At 40.1% G+C, this 24317-nt stretch overlaps 1 protein-coding gene across 1 annotated transcript; it reads left to right on the top strand.

Moving 5' to 3' along the window:
* Positions 1–1493: 1493 nt before the first annotated feature.
* Positions 1494–23657, top strand: greb1 (growth regulating estrogen receptor binding 1). Its single transcript, XM_040011824.1, has 34 exons — positions 1494–1631; positions 6947–7107; positions 7277–7357; positions 7808–7984; positions 8166–8348; positions 9471–9563; positions 9883–10005; positions 10999–11160; positions 11295–11417; positions 13177–13362; positions 13494–13630; positions 13875–14151; positions 14239–14367; positions 14478–14675; positions 14764–14961; positions 15107–15290; positions 15525–15708; positions 15819–15955; positions 16074–16425; positions 16545–16660; positions 16866–17071; positions 17211–17763; positions 17932–18088; positions 18181–18283; positions 18452–18607; positions 18766–18902; positions 18998–19159; positions 19808–20012; positions 20531–20693; positions 20811–20929; positions 21449–21681; positions 21841–22041; positions 22206–22344; positions 22724–23657. Exons 2-34 carry the CDS (start codon positions 6954–6956, stop codon positions 22885–22887), a joined length of 5892 nt encoding a protein of 1963 aa, XP_039867758.1. The 5' UTR covers positions 1494–1631; positions 6947–6953; the 3' UTR covers positions 22888–23657.
* Positions 23658–24317: the final 660 nt, after the last annotated feature.

Genomic DNA, 24317 nt, shown 5'->3' with positions numbered 1-24317 from the left:
AATTTAAAATCTGCAGCATTCGTTTCATTCACTGGCTGTACGATGTGGTTTTTATTTTATTATTTATTTTGAGATAAATATGAGTATGTTTAAAAAACACAGTTCCAATCATCTTTGATTAACGTGCATTATTAGCAGTATTCCTGGGTCCTCTCATGCTTCACACTATAAGCTCATTTTTAGTCCACTAGAGGGCGACAGAGATCTATCAAATGACTGCTGTGTGAGCCTCAAACGTTAGCGTTCAATAGCCGAACTGTAAGAGAAGAAAGTTAGGTGTAAGTAGTACACTTTTGCACTTATGCATTAATAGTTTTTTTTTTTTTCAAACTATTAAAGGAACGTTATTTATCGGGGAAGCTTATTTTTTGCAATAGCTCAGGAGCGATTAAATTACTAATCAGAGGGTATTCGATCCCCAGGCCTCCACATTAAAGTTTTGATGAGCAAGATGCTGAACGCCTAAAAGGTAGACTTCCTTTTAGTGAATTTATCTGAGACACAGTTAAGGGTTTTGCGGAGTGTTTAGTGTAAAATTATATGCAAATGACAGTGAATCTCAAAAATGCAGTAATTTTTTGGAGCCTAATGTCGTTTTTTATCCTAACCTCTAGAACCAGCATACATATTCTTGAGAAAATGTAATTTTGACTATGTCCCAGTGACCAATTGCAGCACCATGTCGTGAAAACTGACGTTAATAATCAAAGTAATGTGATTCATTAAGATGTCAAACGTTGATATTGTTGGTGAATTAAAGAGTCTTGAAGCATCAATTAAATAGCAGTACCTATAATAGATATGCACCTACTTGCTTTTTGTGTTTTCGTTGGCACAGTCATTGGTCCACTAAATTCTTCCTAATACAGGAGAGACGATTTTTCGTGCTCAACTGAATCCATTTTCTCAACCGTTTTATCCTGTTTCATAATTTTCTTTCCCTTGAGGTCTGATTCTCTCAAAAGCGGGTAAAAACTTTGAGGCGAAAGGGGGTTAATTGAGGTAAAACCATTCAGTCTCTTCCTTGTTCACTTTGCATGGCTGTACCATTGGAGTATTTTCTTTATCACCACGATTCTATTTTTTTAAGTGTAAATTTGGGTTGTTTGTTTTTTTCTTGGTTGTCGAAATGTTTACAAGGCTGACTAATTATTTAATCGCTAGCTAGGAGAAAGAGAGAACGAGGGGAAAAATTCCCATCTAAACATTTTGAACCATTTTCTTTTTTTTTTCAGGGGAGCTCATTGTGTGACAAATAACTTTTGCAAAAAAAATTCCCACAGCTTTACTGTTGTCCGCTCCTTATAATAATAATAATAATAATAATAATAATAATAATAATAATAATACAGTAACAGAGCAATGATATCTTGTTGCTTTTGAAGAAAAAGATACATGAATTAGGGTTAAAAAGAAAAAGAAAAAAAAGGCAAGCGCTCGCAGTCGGACTGTACCATTGTTGAGGAGGGAGGGGGAGGGGGGACCTTTCCATGCGGAGGATCAGAGGTGATGACACGCGCGATCAGTCCCGCTGTAGGTCTCGCACCGGAGACATGGTGACACAACACCAGATCAGCTTGCAGGCTTTTCTTGAAGAGTAGTTGCTCGATTTTTCTCGCTGAATCGTAGAGGTAAGTGCGCTCAGTAGCCAGTTCATTTTTTTGGTGTTATTTCTGTAGGCATGACACATTATCTTTTTGGGTTTCTTGCTGATGAAAAACATTCTCTGCCAGCTCGGTTGTAGATGATGTTGTAGTGATCACTGCGAGCAGAGTGGGTATGAGCTGTGGCGCTGTGTCTTGACTGTTTGCTTGAAACCCCCGTGGTGTATGTGCCTTTAACCTTTTACGTTTGTATTTATTTAATAGTGAGGGACAGCTGTCTATGTAACATAGGGTTTAGGTTGGCAGCTTAATCATAGATCCATATCTTATTTTCTTTCGTATTCAAGGCTGCATCCTATAAAAGCTGGGGCAGTAAATTTTAGGATGTAGTTATGTTTGCTAGTGCAGATAGTTTGTCCCCATCTCCTACTGTACCAACGTAATGAAAAAGTTTCTCATAAGGTCAGTTTGACTAATTAAATAAAGTTTAATTTGGGCTGCAGTTTGTCAGATGAACTAATAATGGTGCCTACTTGTTGAGACATTTATACTCCTGTTATGTTACTTTGTTTATTATCTATGTAGATGTGTCAACAGAGCATGTGTTGTCTTGAAAATTGCCTATTTTTTCTCTTCTATTAGGTCCTTAAACACAGTGGTTACAGCCTATACATCAATATTTTTGTGTCATGAAAATTTATTTCATGTTAGGTGTAATGTGTAGCTAAACTCAATTTTGATACAGAGTAAATAACACAAATAATATTTGGGTAATGGGACCCTTTTTAGTCACTTTGTAAGCCATCCTGCAGCTAAACTGTTTTACATCGTAAGGTGCAGGTTCATACTGATTTTGCATGCATGTAGACAACACAAGTTTCCCTGGAGTCATGCATGATAGAGAGAACAGAAGAAACAAAAACTGCTGAAGGACGCTGAGTGAGATAGCGAAGCAGCAGGCGTAGCAGACACTGAAAATTCAGGGAGTTGGAGCTTTGTAGTCCCTTCCAGCTATTTATTTTTGTGCACAAACTCCAACAGATGTATTGTGTACTGTATGTCGTCAGATGCAATGTCGTGTTTTATTATAAAATCGATGTACATGTAGGCATGCTCAGAAAGAAACATCAGTGAAAAATCGCTGAGTTTCAGTGATTGGATATCTTTGTGTTGGCAAAGGCGAGTGGTTGGCTGAGTGGCTTCCCAGTGCAATGGCTGCTTGAATGGCTGGCTGAAGAGTTGCCTGACCAGTTGGCCAGTTGGCTCCCTTACCATCGATTCAGTGTCAGCTGAGCAAAGTGTGAATGAAAACATTTACTGTGGGTCAGTGGTCAGTTATGGACCTATCAAAAGGTCCGCTTGTGTGTTTTTGTGTGTGTATTATTGACTTCCCCTTACATATGTGGCGGGCTTTGGCTCAGTGCTCACAGAGCATCTGCAAAGCTGGAGGCTTTTTTTTCTTTTCCATTTCTGCTGTTTGGTGCCGAAAGACATGCTGTACTGACCAGTTGACCGTGCTCGACATTTCTTTGCCTTATCGTCTTATCTCTCTCACACAGTCACATGCACAATTAGCTGAATATATGTATATGACCAACAGTGTTAACAGGAACTGTTATGTAATGGTATCGTATGTGTTTGGCTATGTCTTACTTCTAGGAACACATTTTTTTTAAATCCATGAGGTAAATAATTAAATATAAAGCTGAGGACATGTTTCAAGGTTAGGTTCCAGTTAGACAATTAAAAGTTGAATTTAGAGTTAGTCTTCAGAAAGGTAATGTAAATTAATATAATGTCCTCTGAAGTCAAAGATTTATGGCTGTATATTTGCGGTGTGTGGAGACTGCAACCCTTCATGTCTGACTGAACATAAAGAAAGAAAAGCTACTGCATGTGTTTGTGTGTGGCTGGTATGTGTGCCTGGCCAACGGAGAAAGAGCCTGGGGTTCTTATCTGACCTCCCCGGGATGACCTTTCACCCCTCAAGACAAGCCTTTTGTGTCAGCTGAGCTAGAGCCTATGAGAGAGCATGCGCGAGTGCCTACATGTGCGTGTGTGTGTGTGTGTGTGTGTGTGTGTGTGTGTGTGTGTGTGTGTGTGTGTGTGTGACTGTGCATGTTTGTGCATATGTGTATAAGAAGTATAAGCCACATCAAAGCCTTAGCTAAACATTGTTATCTAAACCCCCCTTTGACCTCACGGTCATGAGACGTCTCTCAATCAAATTCATCCATGCCCTCAAAAGTCAGCATGTGCATGAAAGTTTGCATATATTAGCAAGTAGGGACTCACGAGATGTGTGTTGTGTGTTGTTGTTGTTGTTGTTGTTGTTTTTTTCATTAAAAAAAGAAAATAAACAAATAGAGCTCATCTTCTTCATTTGTTATTTAAAGGCAGCTACATCCATTTATTTAAAAGTGTTGAAGTTCTCAATATAAATGTACTGGTGGCAAAGTGCAGTGTGTGGATTGCGTGGTGCTCAGAGCTTTGGGAGGATCCTAACTGCAGGTTTGTATGTGTGAGGTGCTGTGTTTGAAGCCAGCAGTGGGAACAGGGTCCAAGAGGTCATAAACCACCACAATAGTGCCTCTCTCCCCAGGGTGAAACAGAGGCAGAAAGAGAAGAAGGGAAGGGTGGTGGGGGGTGGTGGTGACTTGAAAGGATCTCCCACTTCCATGCCAAGGAGAGAGGAAGGTGGGGGAGATGGGAGGAGAAAAGATCAACAAAGCTTCCTTAAAAGTTTTAGTTCAGAGATAATTTCTGTCATCTCGGCTGCATGTCTTCCTTCATGTGTAAGTGATCTCTGTTTTGCTTGGAACATGTAGTAAAAATAATTAATTTAGGACCTATAACAGTAAGAGTACAGAAGTAATATAATAGAATGTAACTGAATCAATAGCACTAGACTATTTGTCCTTTACCTAGGTATTTTACACTCATACTCGAGTACATTTCAGAAACGGCTTCAAAGATGAGGTTTCCTCATCCCATTAAGAAATGTTTTTATTCCTTTTTACATAAAAACTACGTTAAACCCCCTTTTGCATTAACTGTAAACTGCATTGTCACAAAATCGTGACAACAAAATATTTCTGAGCTAATAAAAAGGGGACTGTTTAGAGATATTTGGTTCTCTTTTTACAAACATACAATGATCTTCTAGCATGCGATGCATTGCTATACTGAAAACTATGCAGCTTGATCAAAAGTGGCTGAAACAAAAGCATCTACAACAGTAAAATGCATTAATGCTGCAGTAATGTTCCTGCTAATTCTTAGCAAGATTTTGCATTGTGTTGGCACTTTTACTTAAGTAAAGAATCTGCATCATGTCTTCCTCCTTAGTTGTGCAGCTAGAGATTAAAGATGAGGGCATTTTTATTGAACAATACAAGTCCCAGAAGAAGATTACTGTCAGTGCTTTGTATGCTTTGAGAGTGTCCCATAACAATATGTGAAGAAAATCTGTCTTTGAAGTGATAGCACAAGGAACCACTTTTTATTAACAAGTAGCTACATAACCACACCACACAGCTCAAGGGAAAGCCAATTCTGTTTCCTTAGATTGACAGCATTTCCCTATTTGAAGTTTAGGATTTTGGTTAAGATTCAGTAAAAGGTGGAGTACACCTCTCTGCTTTAATCTGCTTTCCCTTCCATTTCCCTCCCCACAGTCTCTTTCTGTGGTTGTAAAAAGATCAGACTGCGCTTTGGTAGAAGGTGTGATTACTTCCTCTCAGTTCCGACTGTGTTATGACAGGGCTTTTTGTCTTCTGCTCTCTACAAGACGGTGCAAGGCATTAAAAGCCAGCTCTGCTTCTTTACATATGAAAGTGTGGAAGCAGAAGGTTGACTGGTAAGGTATGTGTATGGGAAATGTGAGAGAGAGGACGTGTGTGTCTCTTTCCAACAAGTGTTTCAAGATGAGAAAATAAAGCTGAAATCAAGAGAAGACTTGTCCCAGTAACAGATAGATAGATAGATAGATAGATGTTTAGGGAAAAGTTTAACCAGGTTTAACTTTTGTGAAGATATTAAACTCTTTAAAGGTCAGTTAAGTAAATGAATACAGCAGTTTTTATTATAAATGGCAGTTCATGTCAGTTTAAGCTAAAGACGATTTGTTTAAGCTGAAATTACAGAAAACTGAGACCGAAAACTAACATCTGTTACTCATTAATCCATATACCACGATATTTAAAACTGGATGTCATATTTTGGCTTTTAAAGATTTTGTACATGAGCCTCATGGTTTAGAGAACCATAGTGTAAGGTACTTACTCAGCTTTAAGGCTGTAATCTGACATGCAAGCCTTTAAAAAGAAATGAATCTACCCTTCGGGTTTCTGACTATTTGCTGGCTCGTGTACCCAGGTTTGCCAGTCAGTAATGTGCAGCTTGTGTGGGTCTGTGCTTGTAGCAGCTAGTATATGAGCACTCAGAGGTTTGGAGGAGGGGGATTAAGTTGGTGTTTACTGTTCAGCCTTGTTTTTTTTCTTGTTGTTTTTTCTCCCCTGTGTTGAATCACTTTGTTCTCTCTGCAGCACATTTAGTTCTGACAGAAGTATTTTATGAAAATACTCAGTGTTTTATTACATTTTGTATTATTATGTAATTGACTTTTTTTTAAAAAAAAAAAAAGAAAAACAGTCTCATCTGTTTTAGAGTAGAGAAGCGAAACGAAGCAGGGAGAGAGCAGAGAGAGAGAGAGAGAGAGATGCACTAGAGCAGAAAGGAGAAAAACAAAGGGAGGGAGTAGCGTCTAGGTCAGGGTGCCCTGACACTGTCAGTGCAGCTGATTTTATATCATGCTGTCTGGACAGATTCCATCCACCAGTAACCACTGTTTAGACGTGTGTGTGCGTGTGCGTGCGTGTGTGTGTGTGTTTCTCCCTGTGTTTCTTTGTGACTAGATGTGTTTCTGATTATTTTTAGTGTGTGTGTGTGTGTGTGTGTGTGTGTGTTACTCAACAGTGTTAAAGAATAAATTTAGTCATGATATCATAGGGCTTCAAAATCAATTCTACCTTAAAAGGAGGCCTTTTAACTATTTATGATAAATAAGACTTGAATGTCACCTTTGTAGGCTTTGTGTGTGCTTGAAACATGCACCTGGACCAAAGATAAAAAATATAACATAGCTATTTTTTTAAGAAGTCTTGAAATCCTCTTCCTCTGAAATCATCTTCCATAGAAACCACAAACATCACAGAACTTCTATGTGGTCTTTTTCCCATCTTGCAGTTTCTTTTTCTAAAGTAACTAAAAAAAAATACCATTAGCATGGACAAATTGTCCTGTGCTGTTCATCACAAGATAAGGTCACTTTGTTTTTACAGGACACCAATGGGGAACTCTTATGCAGGCCAGCTGCGGACCACACGTTTTGAGGAGGTCCTCCATAACTCCATTGAGGCATCACTGAGGTCGGACACGATAATACCCCGACCTGTCTTCTCACAGTTATACCTTGAGACAGAGCAGCCACTGGCACGTGACGGTGGGTTTTATGGATGGTCATGAGAAATGATATTTTGAACAACACAAGGGTTTGATGACTTTCTGATGTTCAGCTGAAACTCTGAAGTTTCTTTAGTTTTTATTTTCCTGTCACGTTTTTTATGCTGAAAATGTAAAGATTTTGGTTGTGCTTCAAACATGCTAAACAGATGAAGATGGCTCAGAGTCTAATAGTCCTCCGATACCCTACCAGATGAAGCCCCCACCTGAGGGATGCTGCACCACTGACGGTTTGTATACATACACATAAACACCATATAAAACCAATAAACATACACTCTCAGGAATACATGTGCAAGATAGTGACTATAAATAGGATTCGGAGCTGGAACAGTGACAAGGAGATGTACCTTTTAGGCATTACCTCCTCTGTGAATGTGTTGTACATGATGGGTGAAGTAATGGAGAAAAAAATCAGGATTTGTACCTACTCTTGAGTTGAGCTGTCTTCTGTGTCTCATTTTGTATTCACTCTTTAATAAAAACAAATACGATAAAAATGTACTACTCATTTATTAATTTTCTTGACCACTTATCCAATTAAGGGATGTGTGGGTGCAGAATCTGTTCCAGCTGTCATCGGATGAAGCGCAGGTTACACCCTGGACTGTCAATCACAAGGCACACTGCCCTTTCATTTACTGAAGATCACTTTTCTGTCCTGATTTTCCACTCCACAGGCTTTTGTCAAGCGGGCAAGGACCTTCGCTTGTCCTCCCTTGCTTCTGATCCCTTGGATGTACCCCCTGGGTTCATGTTGGTTGGAGTAAAGTCTCCTTCTCTTCCTGAGACCCTGCTGGTCTGCGCTGTGGACCGCCGCTTCCTGCCAGACGAACGGGGTCGTTACGCACTGTTGGGTGAGGGAGAAGACTGAAACAGGAAATTGGTGCTGTTAACAAAAAATCAGCTGAAAGAGGAAAATACAGAGTGCATTTGTGCCATTCAGCTGTGTGAATGTAGGGATACGCAAAAAATACTTTTTATTTTATATCCTTTTTATTGTAATAATTTTTATTTTTATTTTGATACCCCCAACAGGTTTCTCAGGAAACTGTATGGGCTGTGGAGAGAAAGGTTTCCGCTATTTCACAGAGTTCTCCAATCACATTAACCTGAAGCTCAACACCCAGCCCAAGAAACAGAAGCACTTGAAGTACTATCTGTACCGAAACAGCCAGGGCTTGCTCGTCAGAGGAGCTCCCATCTGTTGGAGGGGAAATGGTAAGAGGTGCACACATGTTAATGTAGTCAGACAGTTAAGTTGACTTCCTGATTGTAGGACAAACACCGATTTATTCAATTGTAGTGACTAAACACTGTAGGTCACAGATGTGCATAAACGTTGTCTTTGATCAGATTTGAAAATGAATCTGATTTTGGAATGAAAAACATTGCCACTAAATGATGGTTTCATTGACAGATTAATTAACTTTATGAGAAGGTCTCAAGGTCTGATTTTATTTTGAAAATCCTTCTCTGCATATTTCAGTTCGCATTGTTAGGACAAAAAAAAAAAAACACCCAATGCTTGTTTTAGTGTAAACAATGACCAAACTCTCACAGCTAATGCTGTAGCTTAGTCATGTACATATACAGCATTGGGGTTTTTTTTTTTATTCATTTAACATCTACAAGCAAGTGAGAGGTTATACTGGAGAGCGTAGACTGTAGACAGAGGCATAATAGTTTACTGATGAACTTTTATGAGGTGAAAGCGCTTGTGTTTTTTCATGATTTGTTAATCCCGAAGTTTAGGAGTAAAATGTGAGACTTATTTTAAAAACAAAAATCGGAGCTCGGGGTATGTATTGCTGCAATATTACCAGTCAAGAAATCTCTTAATGCTCGTTTTCAAAGCACGAAGGAGTGTTGATATTAAGAAGTGTGGAATATATATGTTGTGCTCATGGATTAAGCTCTTTTCCTATTTGCTTATTGTTTAATAATAAACCAACCTAGGTTAAACCCAGTGACGGAAGTTCATGTGTTTGGCTGGTTAAGTAAGTTATCGTCATCGTTCCCCACAAACGTCTCCAGGACCGTTGCGTTTTTACTCGATACTGTTTTTAATCTCTTCTGCTACATGGTTTTCTGATGCGCTTGTAACTCTCACTGACTGCTTATTAGTATGCCTTCCTCCCTGAGCCCAGTTTTAAGAAGGATGCCATTATTATTATGCCGTCTGGATAACTTTGCTGAACTTTCAGACCATGACTGGAACACTTTGTCTTCCCATGAACCTCGCACACCTGCACATTGATGCATACACACATTTAAAGCTAGCCGTTACAGCAGCTTGTTGCTGCGTTTCTGTCTCAGTGGTGATATCTTTTTCTATATCAGATGGCAGGATGAGACAGTTGGGACCCACCCTCTCAGAAGGCCAATCGACACCAGATGAACAGCCGCCAAATCAAGCATTGAGCCAGCCATCAGGTAACAAACAATACAGAGATAAGCTCCAGGAAAGACAAGTTGATTCTTGGGTTCCTTTTTGGTTTTTTGTCATCATTTTTTGTTTGTATTAAAAAAGATTTAATTGAATCATTTTCAGGGTGCAAGTCTTATTTAAACACAAGGCTGCTCAGGGTTATTGGCACGTCAAAAATGTGTAAACAGACAATCTGTATTTTGCTTAAATGAGCAAAAGTGAAGAGTGAATGCAATTATTACAGAAATGGTTTCAATGAAAAGTTTCATTCATTACTGTTGATTATTTTGATTCAACTTTGTTGTTTGTCTCTGCTAATGGCAGCTTCACACACGGAGGCACAAACAGCTGACGTCTCCCACACTCTGATAAATGACAACCAGGCTGTTCCCTCCAACACTCAGCCACCTTTAAATCAGTCAGGGCCTGGAAGACCCTCAGCTACAGGTACACTGTGCACTCCGGTGACTTCTGCAGTTTATTCCATGTTGGTTTAAAGGCTTACAGATGATATTTTGTTTAAAGGGGTTTTGGTTATGCTACAAATCTAATATCTCATAAAGTAGTTGCATACACAGCTTATGTAATGTGTTGCAGAATTTTTTTAATTTGCTGTTTTAACCTGATCTCTTGGCTTCTGTGTGCATGTAAACACAGTGAGTTTTGTGCCTATTGTCATTGACCCCCTCCCAAGGGTCCTCTCACCTCTCAAAGCAGAGCTCCTGCCTCCATTAGTCAAAACACTGTGTGTGAGTGTGTGTGTGTGTGTGTTATAACACCCCTGCTATACAGACGCCAGCCAGATGCATTGTCTGCAGAGGGATGTCTTTTGTTTTCCCTGCTTTCATTTGCCAGCACTTCAGGCACTAAACTTCTACATCCCCTTTTTCTTCTGTCTGTCTTTCTGTCTTTCTCCCTCCCTCTGCTTCAGTCTGTCACCTCTATAAACCAAGGTTGTAAAATACCCCGTCTCATCTTCTTTTTCCTGCTTTCTCTCTTATTGAAAAGCTTCCTTCCTGTCAGTGTTGTTTTTTTCATGGTCCTTTTAACAAGTGGGCCTTTTATGTGTCCCCCATATTACAGTATTACAACAGAAACTGAAGAGAAAAAGACAGGTTGATGCATGACTAAGATGCAATTCTTTTTTCTTTTCTTTTTTTTGTTGGATTAACAAAAATCACAGATGTTCTGTTGGTTTGTTTCACGTGGCACTGACCAAGATTACTCGATGTTTTGCAGAAAATCAATCCTAAAACAACCTGAGTTGTAGAAAAAAATCAAATTTAACAAATTAACTGTCAAAACATGCAGGAGAAGTAGAGTTTGTGCATCTGGAAAAAATGAGAAATGGTGCAATTTAAAGATTTAAATCTAATTATATTCCAGTTGAGTGTGTCAAGCTCAATAAGCTTTTTCTTTTTCTTTTTATTCATCTTTCAGGGGTACATGTAAATACTGGGCCTCCCAAAAAGAGGCACAAGGGCTGGTCACCTGAATCGTCTACCAGCAGTCTGCCTGAGAGCACAGCGAAAACGCCACCATCTTCATTGGCCTCATCAACTTTATCAGTGTCCTCTGTCGCCACCAACGGCTCCAGAGCAGGTACAATCAGGAAAAAAAGACTATATTTTACTTCTGCTATGACTCCATAAACGTATCAACAAGACAGTTGTGTGTTGTATGATCTTCTTGTGTGTTTTTCTGTCTAAATATTTGTATTTTCCTTCTGTATGCAGCGACTACAGCCCAACAGGGTTCATCACAGTGGATCTCAACACCGCTTTCTCCTCCAGAGGTGCCAGTAATAGTTCCGGATCAGCTGCTGCAAACCTGCAGACTGCAACCTGTCATTTTCAAAGGTTAGAAATTCGAGTGAGAGCTACTCTACCTTACTAAGGCTGGAATTGTGCTCACACTTGGTCAACTGTGGATGCCATGATGGTGTGGTAGTTCCTATATTATTTATTTTAGTCTGCCTGGATAAAATGATCTGCTGGTGTCCTTGTAGTGTAGGTACTGCAGTGTCACAATAAACTGGAGGACATGCAGATGTCTGCAAAGAGCTTACCTCTGATGATGTAATCAATGTCACTCAGACCCAAGCAGGTCCTCGCGGACTCATGGATTAGGAATGTGTTGCACTTGAGTAAGAGAACATGCTGTTAGGTTTCACAAGATTATTTGGATTTGTGACAGTCCACATCCAGCTTGTATTTCATCATAATTTTCCATTCAGCTGAACTCAGCTTTTCTTACGGGTGAGTTTTGTAGTCAAAGGCTAGTTTAGCTTGCCCCTCCTCGTGGATCAGAGCCCAGTCAGCCTCCCCTCCACCCTTTTAGCCCCTTTCTGTTTTCTGTAAACTTAACTTTGTGTTTTCACTAAATTTTCCTAACCTATCTGCCCTTCACCACGCCAGCCAACATCTTACCACCTGTTGTGTTTTTTAAATATTTGGTTCCTTCCGTCACAGTATTTCCATCCAAGTCTTCCAGTCTGCCAAAAAGTAAGACTGAGGTTGTGAGTTATATTGGGACAAATCAACAGCTGGAGCCTTCTTGTGGGTGCTGGAGCAGTAAATTAGTAGAAATAACAGGCGGTGATGCAGGACAACACCAGTATTGACATGCCCGAGGTAGAGGTGAGAGAGTCTGCTATGTAAATAGATAAATTGGTCCAGTTTAGTCTGTGTGAGGCCAAAGAGTACGAGGTGCCTGCCTAAACCAGCTTACAGACTTCACTGTGTTAACTGAAGAAAAATACAAATACATAGGTCACCTATGTCTCTTTTTTTCCTTTTTTCTTGCATTCAGTTTTTGCCTTTTCTGCACCAACAACTTTGTTCATTTGCATTTGTTTGTTAATGTATTACTTCAGAAAATGCTTACTATTTTACATACATACAAGCCTTTAAGAGATAGAGACATAAGACCTTTATTTTACTAATTATAAATTATTACAAAACTGAGGTTATTGTACTCGACCCTAAAAATCTTTCTTCATGCATTCATTACTTCTGTGTAGGGCTATTGTAATTCATGATTATCAGGTTGCTCTAAAAACACCCTGAAACGTCTTCAGTTGATCCAGATACCCTCTCTACTTTTAAGATGAGTCTTAAAACTTTCCTTTTTGATAAAACTTATAGTTGTGACCCTGAACCATCCCTTAGTTATGCTGCAATAAGCTTTGGGTACTGGGGGACTTCCCAGCACTTCACTCATCACAAACCCTCTTTGTGTTTATACACCACTACTGTATTAAACCATTCAGAGATTATACTCTGGCTCTCTCTTTTGTCCTGTCTCTGTCTGAGCTCTTCTCTGGACAGCTGCCCCTCCCTGAGACTTTTTCTGCTGGAGTTTACTTCCTGTTAAAAAGGAGTTTTTCCTTCCTGTGATTGCTCATAGGGGGATTTGTTCTTGAAGTTTCTTTCTAATATTGTTGGGTTTTTCACTACAATATCAAGCAACCTGAGACAACTGTTGTGAATTGTATCTAAATAAAACTGAATTACATTTTTTTCCATCCTATTTCCAGCTGAGTTTCATTCTCCCTCATTCCCCGTTATGTCTATATTTTTCTTTATTTTATCTGTGCACTGTTTTTTATGTATGCAGGTCATGGCCCTCTTCCTCAGCTGACTGGCAATGTAAGTGATGTACTTGTCAGTTCTCTACTTCAGAGCTGTTATCTGAGCTCACAAACACTACCCAGAGTCTACCAGCACTATGGGCCATCACCCATTCAACCACTGTCCACTGAGATGCAGATTCTGCTCACTGTCTATTACCTTGTTCAGCTTGGTAAGTATACAATCTTTATTTCAGAAACACACTGTTGTAGTAAACAGTTCATCAAAACTGTGGCTTTTTTACTTGCTAAACTGTTTTAAATGAATAAATGTTAAGTTTTGTTTCTCACCTCTATTTCCAAGGGTCTGACCAGGTGCCTCTGGTTGAGGACTTGGAACAAATATTCATGAGATCCTGGAGGGAGTCCCACCTCAGTGAGATCAGACAGTACCAGCAACCTCAAACAACTGGAACCCCAGGGAGGCACTATGGCATAGAGGTCAGACGCTGCAAGAAATATAAAATAAATACATTTTATACTTCTATATTTGAATTTAGGAGACTTTAAGGTACATATCTACAGGGCTTTTTAAACACTTCATAACACCACAGCTTTCTTTTCAGCTGTTTAGTACAGTGAAGCAAATATTAATAACCTTTTCATGCAAAATATTTGAGAAATAAGATTACAGAAAACATAATGACAATAAATTAACAAAGTTTTCACTTTACTCTGTCTCCAGATCCCCCCTGTATTGCCTGGGCTCCCCCAGTATCTGTCTTTGCCCTCACAAAGCCCACAACCCTTGACCCCCAGCCAGCTTCCCTGGCTTGCCCAGCTGGCTGCATCATCTTATGGTGAGGGCGTGGTAGTGTTGGGGAAGGATGTAGGATCTTTGACTCAAGGCCTCCATCTAACTTTCAGCAGGTTAATGGAAGGACGGCTTGAAAATACCAACTATGTGGTCATCATTGTCACTGCTCCAGGACAGGAAACACAGTCCTGTGTGGTAGTTACAGGTGGGATCTGTATTTTTAATATATGCCTTTATACTGTATGTGAAAAATGTGGTCTTTATCGTCTTTGTGTATTGTATTGTATTGTAGGTAAGCACCAGTGTCGTGCCTTGGCAGAGAGTATGTTCTCTCCCAGTCAGGGTCTGAAAGAAATTGCCCATCAGCTCTCCACTGGTGTTGCACAAGAACTCATCCACTACTGCAATTCCCTCAGACAAGGTGTGTCTCTCTATCTGTACATGCAAGCAGGACAGTACATGCAAGCAGATCCACGTTGCTCTGTTTTAGTGATTGTTTCCTAACTTGTTGTGCGGCTTTATGTTTTGCAGATGGTGATATAGATTCCCTTCTGGACAATGCCATTCTGGACAGCAATGAGCCATCTCCTTTATCTAGCTGCCAAGAATCAGCTGAGGAGAGGAGTAATAAAAGTCCCATAGTCAAACACAGTCCAAAGGACTCACATGCACACCTTTCAAAAGACAGCCCAAAAGACACAGCTTCAGGTCCCAAAGACACCTGTTCAGGTAAAGCACACATGACTTAGTGGATACAGTAAGTGGATACATCAGAGTCAAGTGACATGGCCTAAAATTTGTTTTTGTATTTGTGTAGAATACTCTGTTGATTGGCGAGAGGTGCGTCCCATCCAGCTGGCAGTGGCTAGAAAGCTGTTGTCCCATGTTTGTGCTATAGCCGACTCCAGCACACAGAACCTGGACCTTGGCTCCTTCGACAGGGTCAGCTTCCTCATCCTTGTCCCGCCCTCCGAGGTTACATTTCAGCAGACTATTCTCCACCTCTGGAGCTCTGGTTAGTCACATAAGTCTTTTGCCAGCAATCGTGTTCATTGTTCTTCTTTTATTAAAAAAAAAAAAAAAAAAGCAATCAAAAGAATCTGAATGAACGTGTTTATTCCTATACATATTGTGTTTTGATGTTGCTCTGTATTTGTCAGGTGTTCTGCAGGAGCTTGGCAGTTTAGACCAGGCATGTGTTTCTCACAGAGAGGCTGAACGTTATGTGGTCAAGATGGACCACAGCGCTCAGACACGTATTGACAGCCTGATCCGGGAAGCATACAGTAACTCGTACACACTTTACATCCTGGTCCATGACCATGCCCACTGGGATATTAGCAGGTTTGTGTGCAAAGTAAAAAGAAAAATGTAATGATTATTGTTTTCAGTTGTCATTGTTTTAACAGTATCAGAACTGGTACAACAAGAGCAAATCGAGTGTGTTTACTCAGTCTCTTTGGATCTTTGTCCACTCCTGCTGTGACAAAACAAATTTCCCACGTGTGGGACTAATAAAGGTTATCTTATCTTATCTTATCTTATCTCTTCCCTTTTGTCCCTCTTTAACACTCTCAGTGCAACCTACAGCAGCTCAGATAGTGGTTTGGGTCTCGTGGACCAACTGTTAAACTCCCGACAAGTCAGAGATGCTACAAACATCCTGATTCTACACGTCACTTCGTTTCCCTTTGCTCTTCAGACACAATGCACCCGCATCAGTCCCTACAACGAGATCCACTGGCCGTCTGCATTTAGTAATGTAAGATCTAATTTTCTATGTGATTGGTACTCTTTTAGTGTAACATTTTTAGACTAGCATTGCCTACATGTTCACACAAGTGGCTAAATCTGTTGGCTGTGTGTATACAGGATGTGGACCTGTATCATGAGAGGACACGGTACTTTGGTGTGTCAGAGCTTTTGGAGTCGACTCATTCAGGGAGCAGCCTGCCTCTGATGCGTTATGATTCCTCATTTGAAAGCATGGCAACTACCTTGGAAGAAAGGTTGTGCACTCACATGTGTTAAATCAACATAAACACTGTATGATTAAAAAAAAGAGTTTAAAATGATATCAAGAATACAGCAAGAAGGCTTTATGATATTTCTGTCTCTGATTTCCAGGTTTCCAAAGCTGCACAGTGCTGTGATCCGGACCACAGTTTTGATCCAGCACTACTGTGTTGCTCTGATGGCTGTGTCTGGAAGGTTCAACCGTTCCCACAATCTCCAAAAACACACTTCAGTGGAGACCATGGAAATTGTACAGTCACTGGTCAATGCTGCACAGCAGTGTCCAGCCCATCATGGTCACATGGTACTAGTGCGAATCCCCTCTTTGGCTCTGGCAGCGTGGGCCCACCAACGGCTGTCCAGAGTGAGGAAGCAGCTGGGTTTGGAGGAGAAATTCGAAATCATACTGGGGAATCCCAAGCAAGCTCTGAGTATTGGACAGTCCTTTACAGATCAGATCAAGGTGGGGTAGTAATTCTTCAGAAATATGTTATATATGATTTCACCTGCAGAGAACTACAAAAGATTCTCAGATACTTTGAAAGCTGCATGTAGTCTGATTTGTCCTTCTGTTTCATGTAGAAATGGTTGAAGATCCAAGATGCTGACTGGGTTCCTCGTACCTACTTGGAGCTGGAAGCCCTCCCTTGCATCCTGATCCTTTCAGGGGCTGAGCCATTAGGAGAGTCACTTCCCAGGTATGCTTACTTGAATTTTATTCATCCCTCCCTGATTTTTCACATGACAGTATTTACCTTTGTTCTAGTATTAGTGTTAGTGTTACTTTCTGTTATGGCCTTAACAGATTAAAAAGGTATAACCCCACATTTTCTTGCATCGCAGCCAAAAGAGCTGTCATAGTTGTAATTTTGAGTTTAAACAAAGGGGTCGTTCTTTCAACAGGTCGCTAAAGTACTGTGACCTTCGAGTGATAAGCTGCTCGTACCTGCAGCGTACCACGCTTGAACAAGAGTTGGGACTGGCTGCTTATCTAGTGAAGAAAGAGTCACGACCGCCACAAAACCTTGGATCAGGAAGTGACCTGCTCGAAAGCGATGCTGAAAAACTCAGTAGTACTGACAATGAAGAGGAGGAAGGACAAGATAATGGTAAGATTTCACAAAAACTATATTTCATATCTAAAGAGATAGATAAACTCATTTTGTTTGAGAAAATGATAAATGCTTCTTCTTCTTTCTTTTTTTAAAGCTAACGTGCTATATATTTTCTTCTGCCTGGTATTTTCAGGGGAGCCCAGCCAGCCACTCCAGGCATGCCCAGATAGTGGAGCTCTGGATCTTAACCCTGCTCAAAGCGCCACCTCTCCAAATGTTGAGAAAGTGGCCTTGGATGCCCCACAGTCTTCCTCACAGTCACAGACTCAACTTCAGCCAAAGTGCTCCTCTCAGTCTTTTCCATGTCCCCAAACTGCACCAGAATCCCAAACGCAACCTTATGCTCCATGTTATTCGCAGTCTCAGCAGATCTCCCAGCTGCAGTCCCAGACTCAAATTCAGCTGTTATCTCAAACAAATTCTCAACCTTACCTTCAAATACCCCCTCAACAACCGTTACTTTCCCAGATGCAAATACGCTCTAAATCAACATCATCGGGCTCGTCCTCTCCGCGAGCCTCCTCGCCTGATCCGAGCTGCTCCTGGGCACGAGGAGCGAGTCGGCCACCTTCTGTGCTCCTGCCTCGTGCCCTCTACAACGTCATCACTGCAAGTGACAGCAGCGGGCTTCCACGATGTACTTCATTCCTGCCACACATGTCTGTTGCATGGGCAAGCAGTTTCAGGTAGGGGACATATACAACAATTTATAACACATATGCGCGTATATGTTTTTCATATGAACATTGAGCATATAGAACAGCGATACTGAAAGTGGAAAAGAGTCTAAAAAATATTCCACAGTAATATTTTGTGGGTCAAAATATACGACCAATCTTGTATTTTGTGTGCAGGCCTTTACTGAGTAAAATGATGACATGTACAGAGCAGTCACTTTATTATCGTCAGTGGACGGTCCCTCGCTCGTACCACATGGACAGCAGCAATCGCACAGAAGGCCGAAGTGACAACTTCCACCCTCGCAGGTTGCTGCTCAGTGGCCCCCCACAGGTGATTTCTGTTTTTATTCGTTTTATTCAAACTCGAGCATATGTTGTACTTTATATTTACATTATTTTACCTTTGTTGTTTTCCGACATCAGGTGGGTAAGACAGGAGCATACCTGCACTTCCTGGGCATTCTGTCGCGCATGCTGATCAGACTGATGGAGGTGGATATCTACGATGAAGAAGACATCAACTGCAGTCAGTGCATTTCCTGTAGCTTTCACCAGTTTTTAGATTCTTATGTTACTGTTTTTGCCGCTGCTTAGATCATAAAATCATATCTGTAAGTATTTATTAAGTAATCAGTACAGATTGTACATAAACCTGTTTTCAATGTATTCATTTGTAAATGTTTTTTATCTTCAGATTCCCAGACAGAGGGAGTGCAGTACCATCCAGCCAGTGCTCCCTGGCCCAACCCAGAGATTGCGAGGACGATGCCTTTCGACTACACCATCCACGACTCCAAATATGATGACATCAGCACCATATACTGCCCTGGATATAAACCGAACTCTGAAGGTAAGTAAAGCTGGAAAAAACTTGATCTATTTATCAATATATTAACACAAAGCCAAAACTATATGTGCATAGTATGAATATTACCTGTAGCTGTGCTACCTGTTACTTTTGTATTTTGTTTTTTGGTCCTTATCTGCCTTTGGTTGTTTGTTCTCCAGGAAATCCTGTGCGACAGGAAGATGTGTACCTACGTCGGCGGACAGCTAGGATAAAGTTGTCTAAGTATGCAGCCTACAACACATATCATCACTGCGAACAGTGTCATCAATACCTGGGCTTCAACTCTAGATACCAGGTCAGGACAGTACATGCAAGCAGACAGAGTTAAAAAATCGCACTCAAACTATCTTTGAAATGTGAACATGACAGTTGTCTCTACTCATAATTTAGATGTGCGAGTCAACACTGCATGCTTTCACATTCACTCATCTACTGCTTGGGGAAGAGATCCAGCTCTACTTCATCATCCCAAAGTCTAAAGAGCACTACTTCAGCTTCAGCCAACCCGGAGGCCAACTGGAGAGCATGCGGCTGCCGCTCACTTCTGACTGGGTGTGTTCTTGATCATTTAACTTGATCATTGAAAATAAATGTTCCCCTTTCTGTTCACCTCACATCAAGAAAAAGGTGGTAATTATAATAGAGAAGTAGAATTTAGAAGAAGAAGTTTTGTGTGTCAAGATTTAAAAGGAATTCTTTGCCTTGTCTGCTTCCATGAACATTTTCATCCGCTGTTTTTGTTGACTATTTCTGTGAACAGATTTGTGGGGTTTGCCATAGTGCAACACCCAGGTGGTTCCACTAGGTGGTGCAATTAGCTTAGCAATTGCTAAAATTGTCCCACCAGCCCAGCAGTTCTTATTCGTTTTCACAAAATTATGCAAACAAAAGATTCTGGTTTGAGAAAGTATTGTTTGAAATTACAAGATTTTTTTTCTTGCATCAGTCAGAAATGCTCTGATCTGTGACTATTACCTGGACTTTAAATAGAGTTTAAATTCAACATAATCTATTTTATTTTTTTTTAATAAAATCCTGGGGTATCCTGAGGACGCTGTTAGTATAGCCTGCATGCATTATTTTAATTTATTTTTCCACATAGTAATACAGAATTTTATTAATAAAATTCACATTAAAAAGAACAATTTTCTTTTTATTAGCATTATTTTTATTTAATTTATTTTCCCCCTTCTTTCCCAGAGCCCAGACTGCATCAAGAGTCCAATCTTCACCCCAACCACCGGCCGTCACGAGCACGGTCTGTTTAACCTGTACCACGCCATGGATGGAGCCTCTCATCTGCATATCCTGGTGGTCAAAGAATATGAGATGGCCGTCTACAAAAAGTACTGGCCCAACCACATCATGCTGGTGCTGCCCACTGTCTTCAATGGTGCTGGAATAGGTATTTTACTCATGTTAGTAATAAGTAAACTGTTATCCATTGTCTTCCATAGTCTGGAGGGTCGACAGTTAGTTTACCCCCAATAAATGGGAGGATTTTATCCTGGATGATGAAGCCCATGCTGTGTAAAATCTATGATGCAGATCAATCAACTGTGGGGACTTCTTATGGAATAAGGCAGTAGTCAAAAGTATCTTCTTCATCACCATTTTGGTGGACTTATTCTTATATAGCTGTTTTCTACTCAGCTTGAGCACTTAAAGCACTTTATGCGACTTGCCTCATTCACCCATTGACACAGCTTCACACAAGCCCTTTTTTCTAGGCCTAAGTGCTCTTAATCTAGCATTCATACGGATGCATGGCGAGCAACTTGGGGTTGCTATCTTACCCAAGAATACCTTAGCATGCAGACTGGAGCAGCCAGGGATTGAACCACCAACCCTCCAAGTATTAGATGACCTGCTCTTCTCAGCGACAGTCAACCCAAGTTTTAAAGTTTTTTAACCAACTCGCAGGTGCTGCTCACTTCCTGATTAAAGAGCTTTCCTATCACAACTTGGAGCTGGAACGCAGCCGACGTTTGGAGGGAGGGGGTCCAGCAGGTGATGTCTGGCCTTTCATCCTCCTGGCTGATGACTCCTGTGTTATGTGGAACACAGTAGACCTCGAAGCACGCAAGTACATAGTGACAGATTATTTACAACATAATTCATAATTCATTTACAACAACATAATTGTTGTTTTATTTTCTGGCTTGATTTAACACAACCAGTGTTTGATTTCTGTTTTCCTTAGTGGCCCACTAGAGCATGCTGTGTCACTGAAACAGGTGCTACAGCACATGGAGGCCTGTCCAGACCTATCTCACTATGGTCTATGTGGCATCAGGAAGTGGAGCAGCCGTGCGCTCACAGGTCAGTGGTGACTATAGCAGTAGAGATGCACCGACTGCAATATTTATTTATTTTTTCAGATTTTTTTTCCCTATGACCAGCTGATACTGATTTTTGGCAATTTCTTTTTTTTCTAAGTGCTATAACTGATATTATATACATGCAAAAATCTATTTTTTTTTCATTGAAAAATATTCTTTTTATAATAAATTATTAATCTTTATAATAGCTGCCAAATTGCAGTACATGACAGGTTCTTGGTCTCTCTTAAACAACTGAAAATAAAGTAAAAAGAGATATTGAAGAGGTAAAAAGGTCAATGGGTGCACCCAACTTTACTTGATGTATTTTACCTGTTTATAAGAAAACAAATCACAGTTGCTTCCATTATTTTCCAGCATTTTTCTAACTTAATCCGGCAAACAAACTTACTGATCAGAGATTATTTTTTTTCACATAAAAAAGCAACTATTTAAAATAAGTTGTTTGTGCCTTAAAATAATATTTATGGTAACTTTTTTTCCCTTTGTATTAAACCAGGTAATGTACTGCGGGAACCCTTCTCTCGAGGTCATCTTCATGACTTCTTCCTCCTAAATGTTGACCGGAGTCAGAATGTCCAGTATGACCAGAACCGCTTCACCTGTCATGATGTCGATTTCACTCTGAGGCTGCACAGTGCCGGGCTGCTTGTCTGCAGGTTCAACAACTTCAGTGTCATGAAGAAGCAGATCGCCATTGGAGGATACAGAACATTTATTATCAAGACAAAGGTATCGTCCACAGTCAGCAAAATCAAAACATAAACTAGCAATCATAAACTGGGCAACAGATAGTGATTGATATTTTTTTCCTTGTCATTCTGCAATTACATAAAAAAAACGTATTACTTTCACAAGCTATTGTTAATAAGCAAAAAATGTTCTCTCCAGATGACAGATGTTCCCACCTCTGTGAGCCCCTCACAGTACATCTGTGCCCCAGACAGTAAGCACCTTTTCTTGGCTACACCAGCTCAGCTCCTTCTGGAAAAATATCTCCAGCACAACAGCCATAAACTGTTTCCACTCAGCACCAAGAACTACACGCACCCTGTACTGTCTGTGGACTGCTACCTTAACCTGGGACCTGAGGTATACAGACACACACACTCTACATCTACACATACATGTAGACATGGTTTTAAAAAGAAATTACACAAATAAGAAATTCTAATATCATAATATCATATCATAATATCTAATATTATATTTCAACATACACTTCATAAAGACTCTAATCTTCTTGCTTCCTGTAGGTGACTGTGTGTTTTGTGAGTTCCAGACCTCATTCTGTGAACATCAGTACAGCAGGGTTGCTGTTCAGCGGCCTCCTCCTTTGTTTTGCAGACTCCTTTGTGACTCCCGGGTTCCTCAAGAAGTTCACCTTCCTTAAAGGTGCAGCAGCAGACCAAATGTAGACAATAAGCATGTCTGTTACAGGTGACTCATTTAAGAAGAAGTCAAAGCAGTGTGCAGTGTAGAATTTGGAGCAGATTGATATCATTCTGAATATCAGACCAGCAATCTTCTTCACTTCTACTTAAGTAAACAAATACCAGTAAAGCTAGAACAGTTATAATTTACATTAAGTCCCACAAAATAAGAGCAAATTAGTCAGTAGTTATCACTTTATATTGATCAAAGAAAAAAAGGGAAACAAGATCAGGAAAGTACTTCAAAAAGGTGAAGCCGTGCTCTCGTTGTTGTAATTATTTCTTGCTCTGTGTCACTGTTGTTAAAGAGTGTCGCTCTCCCTCCTCTCTGCTTGCTTTAGGTGCAACTCTGTGTGTCATCAGCGCAGATCGTAGCTCACTGAGGGAGACGGTGGGCAGGTTGGAGCTGGAAGAAGAGTGGAGGTTTAGGCTCAGTGATGAGTTCCAGACTGCCAATGCCAAAGAGGACCGGCCGCTCTTCTTCCTGACTGGAAAACACATATAACTGAAGCAGATGTGCACTTTTGGCTTGTCGTAGACAGGACTGAAATTACTAATTGTCAAACAGAACAAAAACAGGAAAGGGATTTTTTTTTTGTTCTGTTTTTTTTTTTTTTTTTTTAAGATTTATGTGCTGCTCCATGAAATAGGTTAATGTTCGTGTTTTGTTCTCAGCGAGATATACTGATTGTCTGAGATGTCTGGGGACTGTACGTGCACAGGAAAGAGGCATTTTTATCCTTGAAACAAAGTTGCTAGGCTCCGTAACTCACAGTGCTACTTTTGATTTTTGTGATATCTGTTTGCAGATTCAGTTGTTTAGAATTACTCAGTATTTAGATTTCTTTGCAGGTGCAGGCAACACGGAGAGCTTTAAGGAACGTGGAGGCAATCATTTGTGTGACATGGTAGCTGGCTTCTGTCGATATTTTTGTAGGGTTATTTTTGTAGATTCTTGTTTTGCATGTATGTTCTTTTATTTTTATCTAATATTTTCAATTATATTTCATCAGATTGTTATCATGTAAAAATAAATTTGTTTCAGTGTGTGCAAGAATAAGAATTCTGAGCTGTTTATATCGGATGCAGGGCATTTTTTGTGCTCCAGAAGGCTGTGTGATTATTTTGTTTGTACGTGTATAAGAAACATTAATTGACTGTATTTTGTATGTACAATTTTGTATGCTTTTAACTGTATAAATGTACAGACATTTTAAATAACTTGTGTTTGTTTAAATGTAAAACCTGAGACATCATAAAGGCTCACTCTATACAAAAAGCAAACTTTAATAGCTACATTATATGTCTATCTCTGGTCCAGTGCATACTTCAAGTACAAAGATTTTATAGCCTATCTAGGTAACATTTCAGTCCTATATAATTTTGCTGTCATGTGGTGTCAGATCAGCACCTGAAGCAGCAGGATAGTACAGCAGCAGTGGATGCTCTCAGATTTCCTCCCAAGTACTCCATTCCCAGAAAATGCTTGTTGATAAATTTAGTCCAAAACACTTGCTGCCCAAGCATTAGCAGCTCAGTCAAAACAACAGTACACATTACAGTCTAAGGACTCATCCAGATACACTAAGAACTGCTTTTTCACTGTCATGAAGATAGTTTTTTCATACCAGAAGACAAAGTTTTCATAAAATATAGCTTTAAATAAATCAGTAACTACTACACAGCTTTTTAACATATCGACCATCTAAAAGGACTGAACTGCTTCTTTGTTGATTTTTTTTTTTTTTTTTTGTCTGTTACATGTAAGGAATATTTCCTGATTTCCTGCCAGATTTCTGGAGACTCCTTGAAGAACATTTCATTAAGAAGCAGCCATTTATGACATGGAAGAGGAAGACTTCACCAGCCACAGTGAGGATGAAAGCCCCAATGGCAGCTGGTCCTGGGTAACAAAACTAAATATATACTGCACGG

Source organism: Simochromis diagramma, unplaced genomic scaffold, assembly GCF_900408965.1.
Source record: "Simochromis diagramma unplaced genomic scaffold, fSimDia1.1 OVJJ01000603.1, whole genome shotgun sequence".
In the NCBI taxonomy this organism is placed as follows: domain Eukaryota; kingdom Metazoa; phylum Chordata; class Actinopteri; order Cichliformes; family Cichlidae; genus Simochromis; species Simochromis diagramma.
This window is presented reverse-complemented; position numbering and strand designations above follow the sequence as displayed.

Excerpts from the sequence above, each read along its gene's own strand:
- greb1 (XM_040011824.1), top strand. The coding sequence starts at position 6,954 with ATGGGGAACTCTTATGCAGGCCAGCTGCGGACCACACGTTTTGAGGAG. Across the intron at positions 18,903-18,997 it reads GCTTCAACTCTAGATACCAG|ATGTGCGAGTCAACACTGCA; the intron begins GTCAGGACAGTA and ends CTCATAATTTAG. Across the intron at positions 20,930-21,448 it reads GAGCAGCCGTGCGCTCACAG|GTAATGTACTGCGGGAACCC; the intron begins GTCAGTGGTGAC and ends GTATTAAACCAG.